At 43.4% G+C, this 15008-nt stretch overlaps 1 protein-coding gene across 1 annotated transcript in view; it reads left to right on the top strand.

Moving 5' to 3' along the window:
- The first annotated feature begins 9428 nt into the window (after window positions 1–9428).
- The window catches only part of IRAK1 (interleukin 1 receptor associated kinase 1), a 40152-nt gene continuing 34572 nt past the window's right edge, over window positions 9429–15008 (top strand). Inside the window, exon 1 of the mRNA XM_075835431.1 lies at window positions 9429–9620. Coding sequence (XP_075691546.1) covers window positions 9524–9620 — 97 coding nt within the window. The 5' untranslated portion in view covers window positions 9429–9523. The remainder of the gene's footprint in view (window positions 9621–15008) is intronic.

The raw sequence follows: 15008 nt of genomic DNA, 5'->3' as shown, positions 1-15008 counted from the left end.
ATGAATCACGTATCCCTTTCTGGCAGCCTGATAGAGAAATCTGGGTTTGGCGGATGCCAGGAGGACGTTACCGGAATGCATCGTGCCCACTGAACATTTGGTGGAGGAGGGATAATGGTCTGTGGTGGTTTTCAGGGTTTGGCCGCTTATGTCCAGTGAAGTGTAATGTTAATGCTACAGCATACGAAGACATTTATCACAATTGTATCTCCTAACTTTGTGGTAACAGTTTTCTGTTCCAGCATGACTGCCCCTGTGCACACAGCGAGGTTCCTAAATATATTGGGTAAGGAGTTTGGTGTAGGAGCTCTTGAGTGGCTTCCCAGTGCCCTGACCTCAAACAGCACCTTTGGAGTTAATTAGAACGCTGACTGTAAGCCAGGCCTCCCAATATCAGTACCTGACCTCTGTTTTGGCAGAATGGGCACAAATACCTACAAACTCCAAAATCTCGTGGGAAGCCTTTAGATGTGCTCCTCTAATAGAGACATACCCCCAAGACACTGGCATCTGTAATTATAACAAAAGGTGGCTCCACAAAGTATTTATTTTAGGGGGTGAATACTGTTTTTTGTCTTTAAAGGCTATGTACACCTTCGAAAGCTGCATCAAAATCGTCAACATATCGTGATGTGTGAACATACCCTAAGAAGCATCTGATCTGGTAATGGCTGGAGTAAACCATTTTAGACATAGATTGCATTGAAGATTATATAGAGCCAAACAAATGAATGGATTGGAGGTTAAATGTTTTACCGCTTCAGCTGCTGATCTGTACAGAAACAGTTGAAATACAAGGATTGGCAGAGCGGAGGATTCCTCTGGCGTTTATTCTGCATTCGTTCTGCATGACTCAAGACGTCTGGGAAACAGCTTATTAGAGGCTCAAGGAAAACATTGGTTTGGGATGGAGTTAGCAGAAAAGCTGCCTAGTTTTCACATCTAGATAATTACGATTCTTTATCATAGGATGTTACATTTAAGACGTTATGCACCTGACCAGAATAATGCCCTTTAATACCTCCTGGCACAATGAGGCACATCTGATACATGTAAGACTGCCTATCCCATTTGCAGGCCGCCTCAACAACGCAAAGACATCCATAGGTATTTTTGCCTCTCCAAAAAACACAAGTGTCAATGTGTGTTGTGTGTTTTTCAAAATAAATCGTGTTGCAAAGAGGAATCTTTGCATCATATGATCCTCGAATCGCATTATTTGCAATTTGAAAAACTCCACATAAGGCTATGTTCGCACTGAGTTTTTTGCAGGCGGAATTTCTGCCTCAAAATTCAGTTTGGAAGTTTGAGGCAGATTTTCGCTGCGTTTTTTGCCCGCGGCCATTGAGCGCGGCGGGCATAAAACGCTGTGAAATTCTGTTTGGAATTTTGAGGCAGATTTTGATCTGCCTGTGCGCTGTTTGCCATGTTATTCACCCGCGTCCATTGAGTGCCGATGGGCAAAAATGACGTGAAATACGCTTGCTCTGCCTCCCATTGATGTCAATGGGAGGTCAGAGACGTAAATGCCCGAAGATAGGGCATGTCGCTTCTTTAATCCGCGAGACTGTTTTTCCGCTCGCAGGGAAAAAAAAAGCCTCCGCCTCCCATTGAAATCAATGGGAGGAATTTTCGACAGTTTTATGGTGCGTTTTCCAACGCAGTTTCCGCGTCAAAAAACTTGTGAAAAACCTCCGTGTGAACTGGGCCTTAGAAAATCGCTGGAAAAACCCCCCACTATATTTGGGAAAAATTACACCAAAAATGCCATGAAAACTCATGTACCATTTTACTAAGACTTGAGTTTTTTTAGATACTTGCTTTGGGCTAAAAGAATGCCACACAAAACGGAAGTGTGATAGAAGCCTAAGGCCTTGTTCACACATTGCAGATTTTGCATGTATTTTTTTTAAGCCAAAACCAGAGTTAAATCTGGGAGAGCAGACCTACACCGACTTCCTTTATGTATTTCTTCTGTTTAGGTTCCGTTACTGGTTTTGGCTTAAAAAAATACTTGCAAAATCTGCACTCTGAGAACAAGGCCTTTTAAAGGTCCCGACGTGGGCTGTGTAAACGAGCGCCGATTAACAAGACACCTCATTGATCAGCTTCTTAGCTTTTTTCACAAGGAGCAATATATGGGGACGAGCGCTCATTACTACGATCGCTTGTCCTCACATTCCCATCATGTCGGCAGCGCGTCTCCCTGTTTACACAATGTGCTGCCAACAACGATAATATTTCTGCTCATAAACAAGCAGATCAGCTGATGAACGAGCATTTTCTCTTTCATTAGCTGATAGTTGCCCTGTTTACACAGGGCAATGATCGGGAACGCTGCCCGATAATTGTCCCGTGTAAAACGGCCTTTAGGGTAAGTTCACAAGTGGCAGATTTGTTGCAGAAATTTCTGCGACTGATCAGTTCCATGCCTCTGAATAGAACTTGCAGAAATCCATGAACCTGCTGCAGAAAAAAACATTCAGATGCATGGAACTAATTTTCCGTAGCAGAAATTTCTGGAACAAGTCCGCCGCGTAGGCTTTGTTTACACAGTGCAGATTTGATACAAAAAAACAGCGCCAGTCTTTGCCTATGAACTGTGCCTGGTATTGTAACTCCTCTCTATTCACTTGAATTATGTAATATAAGACAAAGCACATGGACGGGAGTGGCGCTGTGTCTTGAGAAAAAAGCAGATCCTTTTCTGCACAACTACTTTACACATTACAAATAAGGCTCTGTTCACACTTGTGTTTGTTCTTTTCTGCCATGTTTCCATTTATTTTTGATGGTGAGAATAGCATAGCATGCTGTACTATTCTATCCCATGGACAAAAAAAAACAAATATACCCTATGCCTATCATAAGGCAACGGATCATATCCATCATGTATCCTGTAAAAAGGGACCTTACGGCGCCAATGTAAAGAACCTAAAAAAACTTATATAGTAATGGATGGCTATAAACAAAACTCGTATGCAAGGTAAAATAAGAGATGCATCCTGGGTGAAAAGGTTTCCATATGTTTAATGTAGATCAAATCTTCATTTCTTGCTATCAGAATAGCCAGTCATAATTCTGCCATAGAAATGGGAATATTCAGACTGGCAATAACTAAATACATTTGTTTACGTTCCCAAACCAACAAAAAATATTCACTTATCTGCAGACATGATATTTCTGAAGAGATTTGTTCATAAAAATGTAAAAGGTGCAAAGCGCCCCCTTCAGGAAAAGAATAGAAATTACCATTTTGTCAAATAGCTTTAACCATTCCAAGTACAATCTAGGTAGATTGTACTTGCAGCTCCCTACCTCAGGCCCCATGAACTCCACCGTAAAAAATTTCCATAATTGCGGACTGTAATACGGTCCACAATTACGGACGCATTCATTTATATTGGCCGCAGACACCTTTCCGTATCGCTACGGATAGGTATCCGTGCCGTAGAACTGTACAACAAAAGATAGAACATGTCCTATCTTTTCCGTTTTACGGGCCGAAAATGCGGGCTGCTGCCCGCGGCAGGGCGTGCCCGCAATCGTGGACCGTGATTACAGGCACGGCCGTGTGCACGAAGCCTTACACACTGCTGCGGTTGAGGAATTTGCAGTAACATCCTTTATGTACTAGAAATACTTTACTCGGCTGGATAAGGCTCCGTTCACACACGTCGGATTGTCATAGGCTAATCCACCATATATTTACTACAGGAGCCGCAGCAGAAATCCAAAGCTGACACTCTGATTTCTACAGCGGATGTGTAATTTGATGTTCCACAGATCCACACAAGGATTAGCCCCTACACAGTGGGGTTAAGACTCTGTTCACATTTGAATTGGAGGCTAAATTAGGGGCCTCCGTTGCAGATACGGCAGAGATTACAGGAAGCAATAGCGCAGGATGTTGAACTATTGTTACCAGTAAAAACAGGGACACTGCGATGAAACCCGTTAAAGACAATGGGTTCCATCGGCCGCCGGTGATGTCCCTGGTTCAACAGAACCGGTGCTTCCGGTTATTCCCTTGTTTTGCTCCTCTGACAGCAGAACAACGGAAAGCCCCAACGCAAATGTGAACACAGCCTAATCCACGTGGGGCTAAAATCCTCTTTTGTGGATGATCGCAGGAATAAGTAAGGGTATGTGCACACAACCTCTTTTCAGATGTAATGGAGGCGGTTTACGCCTCGAATTACGCCTGAAAAGACGGCTCCAATACGTCGGCAAACATCTGCCCATTGCTTGCAATGGGTCTTACGATGTTCTGTGCAGACGAGCTGTCATTTTACGCATCGCTGTCAAAGACAGCGCATAAAATTATGCCCGCGTCAAAGAAGTGCAGGACACTTCTTGGGACGTAATTGGAGCCGTTTTTCATTGACTCCATTGAAAAACAGCTCAAATTACGTACGTAATGGACGCCGCGAAAAACGCGTGAACTTGTAAAATCGTCTGAAATTCATGAGCTGTTTTCGCCTGAAAACAGCTCCGTAATTTCAGACGTATTTTGCGTTGCCGTGTGAACATACCCTAACATGCTACTTAATCTTTGAGGTGTTGTCCACACAGATTTTTTTCTGCTACACGTGGTTGGGGTTACAAAAACCCCATTTACATGATTTCAATGCGGATTGTCCTCGGATTTGATGCGGATTTCTGCACCAGAATCAACGCCGAAAGCCATGTCAAATCCCGGATGTGTGAACATGGCCAAATATACTTGAAGTAAGTGAAGTGTAAATACATGAGTGAATAATCTGCCAGTCATTCTCTCTTTCATCCCTCTACAGCAGTCTGCCAGGCCAGGAAACCTGATCTTCTCTAAATAAACATTTATAGACTGAAACATACAGATTAATATAGTTTATACAGTGTGGTTGAGGCTGGGTTCACACGAGCACATTAACGTCCGTAATGGACGGACGTATTTCGGCCGGAAGTCCCGGACCGAACTCAGTGCAGTCCCTGCCTCTCCGTGGAACTACCGTCCCGTACTGAAAACATGATTACAGTACGGGACAGTTGTCCTGCAGAGAGACAGGGACTCCTAGCGTCGTACATCACTATGATGCTAGGAGCCCGGCTCCCTGCACTGAGTTCGGTCCGGGACTTCCGGCCGAAATACGTCCGTCCATTACGGACGTTAATGTGCTCGTGTGAACCCAGCCTAAAGGAACAGGCCTGGAAAACCTGATACACTGTGTTACGCCTGGTGCAGGGCATGAACGGGCGCAGCATGACTTCTGTCTTTGGTGGTCTTTGAATCTTCAACCAGCCCCTCAGGCCCTGCACTATGCCTAAGGCCAGGTTCCCACGGGACAGATACGCTGCGTAAAAAACACGCAGCATATCCGACCTGGAACCCGCAGTACATTCCGTCCGAAAACCGCACCAGATTGTGGTAGGGCATTATGGCGACTCCTCTCTCCATCGCAGTCCGGTCTCCCTGGATAACTCTGCATCCCATGTGACCACCACTGCAGCCTGTGATTGGCTGCAGCGGTCACATGGGATGCAACGTCATCCCAGGAGGCCGGACTGCAGGAAGGAGGAGGGCGTTCTGGCTAAGTATGATTTATTTTTTTATTTTCCGTAATTGCGATGTTTGCGGCGTAACCGCTGCGAATATGCCACAAAAGTCGCAACACTGAACTTTCTGTTGCGGGTTTTGCATCCCCATTAAATTCACAACGGAAAGTCAACAAAAACGCAGCATAAATTGACATGGTGTGGAATTAAATACAGCACCGCAGGTCAATTTATTAACATTTAATGTTTTTTTTCCTGCAGCGTGGGCATGAGATTTTCTGAATCTCATCCACTTTGCACTACTGCAAATGCTGCGGAATTAGGGTATGTGCACACGATAACGTCAATTACGGCTGAAATTACGGAGCTGTTTTGAGGAGAAAACAGCTCCTGCATTTCAGACGTAATTGCTCGTACTCGCGTTTTGCGAGGCGTCAATTACGGACGTAATTTGGAGCTGTTCTTCATTGGATTCAATGAAAAACTGCTCCAATTACGTCCCAAGAAGTGTCCTGCACTTCTTTGACGACGCTGTTATTTTATGCGCCGTCTTTTGACAGCGACGCGTAAAATTACAGGTCGTCGGCACAGTACATCGGCAAACCCATTGAAATGAATGGGCAGATGTTTGCCGACGTATTCAAGGCTTGTTTTCAGACGTATTTCGAGGCATAAAACGCCTCCAATACGTCTGAAAATAGGTTTTGTGAACCCAGTCTTAGAGTAATTTCCTGGAGAGTTCCTTGAAGTTAAAACACATTTTATCCTCCTGCATTTGAAAGGGCGATTCATTTGCTGGTAAGATTGGTAATGTGGTTACCCACCCTAGAACATGTCCGTGCATACTATTATGTTGTAACTTGTTCTAATGTATTTACGCTTCTTTTTCCTCCACTGTCACAACTCTTCCGATTTAGCATCATACATTCCCACAGTATATGGCGTTCAAAGTGCTATTATAAGTTAAAAGGGGATTCCCAGGTCCCCAGCCGGCAGATAATCCTGTGGATAGGTGATAATTGTGATTCTGGTACAACCTATTTAAATTTTAAAAAAAACCTTGATATGTAATTGAGAAAGGGCTGTTGCAAATAAAAATGTGTTCGGCGCAAAAGGAGAGTTGCATTGCCAGCCTTACATCACCAAGCACGCCGTCACTGGAGCAGTGGAAACGTGTTCTATGGAGTGAGGAATTGCCCTTCCCTATCTGCCAGTCTGATGGATGAGTCTGGGTTTGGTAAATGGCAGGAGAACGTTACCTGCCTGACTGCATTTTGCCAACTGTAAAGTTTGGTGGAGGAGGGACAATGCTTTGGGATTATTTTCCAGGCTTAATTCTCCATACCAAGACGTTTTGGACAATTGTAGCTTCAAACTTTGTAGGAACAGTTTGGGGTTCGGCCTTTTCTGTTCCCTCATGACTGTGCCCCCGTGCGGAAAGCAAGGTCCACAAAGACATGGTTGGGTGAGTTTGGTGTGGAAGAACGTGACTGGCCGCACAGAGCCCTGACCTCAACCCCATTAAACACCTTTGGGATGAACTAGATCTACATCTTGTAGAAAGCCTTCCCAGTGGTTGGACCTCTACTGATCATTATGTTAGATTAAAAGCTACTGGGATCTGTTCATAGATGGTCAGGAATGCAAATAACACCCTCCACATCACTGCCAAGGTCCTGCCACTACGTTTCTACAGGAGAGGAGAAGTGCCAGTCCATAGTACAGTGCTGCTTGTAAAAACATGATCTGCCCGAAGAGCCAACAGAAGAAAACCTCACCTGCCATCTGTTCTCAAAAGTCAACATCTCAAGAACACTTAGTTGAGTCAGAGGCATTTGGATATTTTGTGGTCTGATGAAACCAAGATTGACCTCAGGTTTGTTTGTTTGTAGGCAGGATATAACTGAAATATATGGGGCGCCAAAAGTCAGGAATGGCCCCCCATCTGATTTATGGTAAACTTTTACTTGAGCAGCAAGAAGAGTGTAGACAATAGTTCTTCTCCACAAAGGAGAACCACTGCCATACTTTTCCACCACAATATTCAATTGGTTCAAGGGTTTTTCCTAATTCATTGGTGCACAAGGAGGAGACAGCAAAATGCCCTCGCCCTACATTATGTTCACTTTGCCAACTTTCTGCATGCGCTACATCACGTCGTTTACATTGAGTGTTTTAGGGGTTAGTGTATATATCCCTAGTAGTCTCCAGAGGTTTACGGGCTAATACCTAATATCTCTGGTGGGCTAGGGTGGGTTGCAGATTAACATCTAATATTCCTGGTGGTTTAGGATGGTGAAGGCGTTAATGGTCTTATCTGTGGTGGTCTGGGGCAGCAAACAGTTTAGGGCCTGTTCACATCAGTGTTGTTTTCCGTTGAGGGGTTCCGTCAGAGGTTTTCATCAGGGGAACTCCTCAACAGAAAGGCAAACGAAAACCTTAGCTTCCGTTTGCATCACCATTGATCTCAATGGTGACGGAAACTTTGCTAATGGTCGACTCAGCTATTGATAATTTTGAAGGAAAGACTTGCTGCATACAGCGCTATTCTCATTAAATCTGATGGGATCTTGGTAAGAGGCTCCAATGCTGATGTGAGCAGAGCCTAAGGGAATGTACACACGGCATATTTGCAGGCGTATTTCGGAGCGTAAAATGCTCCTATTACGCTGTCAAATACCCCTGCAAACAGCTGCCCATTGATTTCAATAGGAAATACATTGTGTCGTTTATACGAGGCGTATATTTACACTGAACTAAAAAATGCCTCTTAAAAATTCGTAAAAAAGTGATGTCACTTCATGAACTGTTTTACAAGATGATTTCTCCCACTTCAAAACAACGCAAAAGGCATGCAAAACGAAAAAATGTTTTCCAGCCTAAGTATATCCTGTGTGAACATGGCCTATATAAGGAGCTCCCCCTAGTGGCAGCTGCAGGCAGAACAAATGTCATCATTTAACTTAGCTTTTTTTTCTTCTGCTGTACTAAAAAGTTTCTATGCCAAATTTATAGCTCTGTTAACCCATCACACTGTCTTGAGACGGACCAGAAATGTGTAGATAGGAATAATTTATAAAATTATACATGAATAAAATAAATACAGAAAATTTATCGCAGTAATAATCTCTTCACTTTCTTCATTTCTGTCTTGTCTCACCATAAAATTGTGAAATCTGGTAACAGGAAGTTGTCCTATAGTCCGCGCACTGCTGAGTAAATAAACAGCGAGATCTCTCTGATACCTACTAACAAGATGTAAAGTTCATTGTTCCTTCCGTCGCCTCCTGCGATTTACTAAAGAAAAGGGGAAACTCATAATAATTAGTAAGGTGTTCACACAGTGCAGTATAGGTGCAGTTTCTGTATGCATCCACAAAATAAAAGAAATAGTACAAAGCTTACTTTATACTTTTCTCCCTTACAGGGGACTGGGCACCTTGTTCTCAGAATCGGTGGGGGTCCCGGCTGTCGGACCCCTATTTTCATCAAATTACAAGTTTTTTTGGTTTGTTTACTTTTTTTAAAAACTCATCGCTAGGGTGGCATCCTTTAACACATTTTCCTTTTTATTTTCTTCTGCTCAGGATTTTTGTTTTGGCTTAGTGGACCACAATATATCATAGTGACGTGCTGGAAACAAGTGTCGGATTATCAGACTTTATGGATTATCAAAATATAATTTAAATTCAATTAATTTATGCCTGTCCATATATATATGTAGAACTATATACATCTCCCTGTTTGCATATAAATACATGCCATTTTTAAATTACATTCTATAAAGTTCAATCACATCTAGTCAATCAAGCAAATTCCACATCAAACATGGCCGACGCATCCCGACATCACGTGTCGGCGCAGGCGCAATAGCAGTGCTGCTTTAGCGGAGGGGAAGTGATTCAGTGGTATGGAGTTATTCATTAACTGGGCTCCAGCTCTATGTTAGTCTCCGGGGCCCCCCTGCTGGGTGTGTGTGCCGCTCACCATGGACGAGCTGTTCTTGTACGAGGTGCCGGCCGCGGTCATGTGCAGGTTCAATGAGATCATGGACTCTCTGGATGACACTGACTGGAAAAAGTTCGGTGAGTAGTCGCGGCAGACGGCGGCATCATCGTCCGGGGCCCCGCTCTGCTCGACACCTCCATGTTCTGTGTTATTTACCTCATAATGGACGTCTGTCAGGTGAGGACGGACTGTGAGGGGGTCGCATTGAGATGATGTCCGACCGAAGACAACCTGTCGCAGCGATATTTGCTGTGTGTGAATGGAGATTACTTGCGATAGAAACTTGTCAGGAGCTGTCATCTCACCCTGTTTTACCGGGTCACTCGTAGCCTCACTCTTCAGGAGACCCCTATGTGTACAGCGCATATATGTATTATATTGTCCACAGTAGTTACACTGTAGTAGTTGGTTTTATTGTAGCACTGTATGACGGTATTCTGTTACTGTATTATATTTGGGCACTGTATATGGGCATTGCAGGGCAGTATTATATTTGGGCACTGTATAATGGTAACATTTGGACAGTACAGTGTATGATTGTAGCAATTGGGCATTGTACAACATTTTGTATTTCCGCACAGTATGGTGGTATTATTTGGGCACTGTTATACGGATATATAATTTTTGTATGGGTGGTAGATATTTGGGCACTGTATTATACTGATATATCATTTTTGCATGGTTGGTATTATTTGAGCTGGGTGCCCGGTTATTTGGCCAATGTGTGGTGGTATTATCTGGACAGTGCCTGCTTTTCTGGTACTGTATGATGCTATGTGGGCAGTGCTGTATATGCCACTACTCCCATCATTGTACCTGAGTTGCCGCTAGCCCGGGAAACCACCATCCCAGCTGGTATTAACACTGGGTGGCCGATGCAGGTGGTTATTTTTTTTTACTGGTAATCGCAGGTGCCGGTGTTTTGGCGTGATACTTTCTGTTTTGATTGGATACGCGTTCACTGCCAGATCTGCCCACCCCAAGGAACGTCGGGCAAGGTGTGACTAAGTTCTCTCTGTTAGGATGTTATATGTGACTCCCATTGCTCTGCTCCATACCATGGGCTTACCCAACAAGGGTTAAAAATAAATCCGCTTTCAGTTCTCTATTATATAAAGTAATTTTTGCACGTGATGGCGACGCATCATCGTTTTATCCCGCAGGTATCTATGCTGTGAGATGACAACCCATTGCCATGGCGGCAACAATGACTCCTTGACATTTAAAGGCTATGTAAACCTTTTGAAGATTTTGTTTTAGTAAAAAAAAAAAATTATAGTGTTTAATGCAGCTTTGTCATTGGTTATTTATTTAAAAAAGATACGGCATGTCTTATATATTGGTGCGTTATCACGCACCTACGCGCTCATTGAAGTCTATGGGTGCGTGAAAACCACGCGCCGAGCACACGTGCGTGATGTACGCATCAATTCAGTTTGAAAATAGAAAAAAAAAAGATGTGCTTTGCGAGTGCGTGAATAACACATGCCCCTCGCAAAGCACGCTGATGCATAACGCAACACACACGGACCCGATTCACGCAAGTGAATCGGACACGCTGGTGTGCATGAGGCCTAAGTTATGAACTTCGAATTTCAGCGCAATATACAGCTTCTATGTCTACAGGATACCTAGAAGCTGTATCTCCAAAAAGTAAAACATTTTTTAATAAAAAAACAATTAGATTGTTGCCTTAGGGTATGTTCACACGTAGTCAACAAAAACGTCTGAAAATCCAGAGCTGTTTTCAAGGGAAAACAGACCCTGCTTTTCAGACGTTTTTTTACCAACTCGCATTTTTCGCGGCGTTTTTGGAGCTGTTTTCATTGGAGTCTATGAGAAAACAGCTCCAAAAACGTCCAAAGAAGTGTCCTGCGCTTCTTTTTACGAGGCGTAATTTTACGCGTCGTAATTGCCGTACGACGCGTAAAATTACGCGTCGTGTGGACAATACAGCGTTCTACCCATAGAAAGTAATGGGCAGATGTTTGACGACGTATTTGAGACGTATTTCCAGACGTAAAACGAGGCAAAATACGCCTCGTATACGTCTGAAATTTGGCCGTGTGAACATACCCTTAAAGCGGTTTTCCAGTCCCTAAAAATTGATGGTCTATCCTCAGTTTGATAGGCGTTTCATTTTTAGGGACTAGAAAACTCCTTTAAACACTATAATACATTGTTTTGGGGAAAAAAAATGGATTCCATAGCCTTTAAGCCTCTTTGTTTAGATCTGAAAAATATAAAATGTCTCGAAAAATAATAATTTTCGGCCCCATGCACGTAACCGTAAAAATCTTCCGTATTTACGGACCGCGATTACGGACCAATTCAGTTCTATTGTCCACGGACACCTTCCCGTTTATTTACGGGAACGTGTCTGGACCGTAGAAGTGTACTTTGTATGGGAGAACGGGCCGAAAATGCGGGCAGCCTTTTGCGGCCGGCCGTGCCCACAATCGCTTCTTGTGATTTACAGGCACGGCCGTGTGCATGAGGCCTAAGGCCTTATTCACACGGACGTGTCCGTTTTGCGAGCCCAAAAAATGCTGCGTTTTGCACACGCAAAAGCTCCGTGTGGCATCAGCATATGGTGCGTGGCTACGGGATTTTCGCGCAGCCGGCATCATTATGACACTCTGTTTTTATGTTTACAGACAGAAAAGCACGAGGTGCTTTTCTGTTTTCATTCTTTTTACTCCTGTTGCGCGAATCATGAGCGGCACCTGAAAGTGGTATATGTTGGGAAAGTTCCCTACGTGCACGCTAAATGTGTCCGCATGACGGAGGATATACCTTTTTTGAAGGATGGAATAATGTGCTAGGCTGCGCTTTTTCATCCCACAAAAAAAAAAATGATACCACGTAGTATACTCCGTCTTTCTGTCATTTTTTTTTTTTTTTTTTTTTTTTAATAATACGTAGAAGTCTATGGGTGACACATGCCACTATATAAGAAAAGCTGGAGATTTTGTGTCTGCGCTGTTCATAAATCATAGTGACTGTAGTTAATTTATAAAACCTAAATAATTTATTTCATCTATAGCTACGTGTTTCGGGTTGAACCAACCCCCTTCTCCAGGCTCATACACCAATGTAGTGGATGCTACTGCAAGTAAAGTTATATACACAAGATGATTTGGAAAAAGCCGCCAAAGTTCTGGTTGGAGTTCAGGTGAGGGTTTAAATGGGCGGTTAGTTATCTTTTAGGCCCTGTTCACACGAATTTGCAGGCAGAAAAAAAATCTGCGTTTTGAGGCAAGCTTTGACCAGCCTGCACTTTACTCCAGCCGTTTTCACTAAGTTTTTCACATGAAAAACGCGTTTTCTGCCTCCCATTAATTTCAATGGAAGGTCAAAGGCGGAACTGCGGCAAGAAAGAACGTGCCACCTTTTTCCCACGACCGGCTGAAAGCCGCCGCCAAAAAAACCCCACCTTTTGCCTCCCATTGAAATCCCATTCTTCCGTGTCGAAATCGGCATCTAAAAACTCCATGTGAACTGGGCCTTACACCGGCCAATAATCGGGTAAACGAGAGTTTATATGAACGCTTGTTCCCGATCACTGCCGTGTGTAAACAGCAGCGATCGGCAGATGACGAGCAAACGCTCAATTATCTGCTGATCATATCGTTTTAAAAGTGTAAAATATTATCGTTGTCGGCAGCACATCCGCTTGTGTAAACAGGGAGACGCGCTGCCGACATGATAGAAATGTATGGGGACGAAAGATCAGAGTAATGAGCGCTCGTGCCCATCCATAGCTCCGTGTGACAGGAGCAAACGAGCGCCGATCAACGATGTAGTAGGTTCTCTTGTAGGCCCTTTCACCTGCCCATACATGTGCAGCATGTAATGGGCAGAGCTTCACAGACACTGTCTCACTTGAAATTATTTTCCCATCTTCCTCCGTTATTTACATATCGGTGGCGTTATATTTGGCGCCCGATATGTAAATAAGCCCCTAAACTGTCAATTGTGAACGGGAGTCCCCGTGACCACTATTTTGTAATCTAAGGTGACCGGCGGTGGTGACATTCAATCCAGTGATTGGCCTCAATAGTCACGGGTTTCAGAGCTCGCAGTCTTTCAGTGACCCAGCTCTGCCCTCCGATTTATAAATGTGATGATGACATCTGGAATATGTCCTAATAAGAAGTTAGTATGGAAAGGTTAAGGGGCTAATTCATAAACTGGTGTAATAAATATAATTTCACTAAACTGAAACCAACAACTAAAATACAATGACCCATAAACTTTAGTCACACTCAAAATGTAGCAAGACGTTGCATAAATAGCAGTTACATAATATAAAGTTATTGCAGTCACTGCTGTCGGCCGTGCAAGTATGTCGTCCCGATCAACAGACCCATGAGGATTTACAGCAGTCCTTTCCTGCAGTCTATTGGTGGTGTGTGTATTGTGACCAATGTGGAGGGCAATGGCTGTGAATCTGAATTCCGCACAGTCCAGTAGAGGACCTGTCCGTTATCCTGACGTGTCTGTTTTAGTAAATACTTGCATTCCCCATAAAGAAATTCTAGAACATCTTTTCTTAGAACTCTGCATTTTTCCGTACCTCTGTTACTCCTCCTGGAAATGTGTGAATAAATTGACTAATAGGCGTTAACATTTTCCTGGGGTGTGTTTCTATACGGTCAGCACTGATAGTATAGTATCAAACATGACCTGTTTAGAAGGGGAATGGTAACGCCCAGTTGTCAGTTTATTCACACATTTCCAGGACGAATAACAGGGGAATGGCAAAACGCAGAGTTTTCGGAAAAGATGCTCCAGTACTACTCTAAATGCAGATATTTACTAAAACCGATATATATGGAGCGGAAAGACCCTCTTTAAAGCTGCACCACCATGTCAAATTGAAAAAACCCGTTTATACATACAGTACTTACTGTCACTTTGCCACAATCTTTCTTTTTGTGTGAATTAGTTACAATTCTGTAACATTTATAATTTGCCGCATTTTGGCTGCAGAAGTAAATCTAAAACGTGGGAAAATAGTGATAACTACATTATATTAGGGAATTGTTATTCACGCAGTTGCCGTGTGTGTGTAATTAAAGTGCCTCCGCAGGTGACGTGTCACTTCTTTATAGTGACATATACTTATGGATTACAAAAAAACAGACGTATAGTTTACAGTACTCATAGGCTTCTATTGATACCTATAGCTTAAGTGTGTCCTTTTAGCATGCGGTTGACAGGTTTAGGCTCTGTTCACATCTGTGCCAGCAGCTCCTGCGACAGTTTCGCCATGTTTGATGGCAAGAAAAGAAAAGCATACAGCGCCACTAAATCGACAGACCCTAATGTACGACGGATCCGGCACAGCATGGTACCTTTTCTTATGGAGTTGTGAACAGAGCCTGAGGTTTCTATATACCATTATATGTATAGGGGGTTTCCTCAGAATCCCTTGTATATGTTATCAGTGATTACCGGCA

This window comes from Rhinoderma darwinii, chromosome 8 (assembly GCF_050947455.1).
Source record: "Rhinoderma darwinii isolate aRhiDar2 chromosome 8, aRhiDar2.hap1, whole genome shotgun sequence".
NCBI classification, from domain to species: domain Eukaryota; kingdom Metazoa; phylum Chordata; class Amphibia; order Anura; family Rhinodermatidae; genus Rhinoderma; species Rhinoderma darwinii.
The sequence above is the reverse complement of the archived record's forward strand: the minus strand, read 5'-3'. Positions and strand labels throughout refer to the sequence as shown.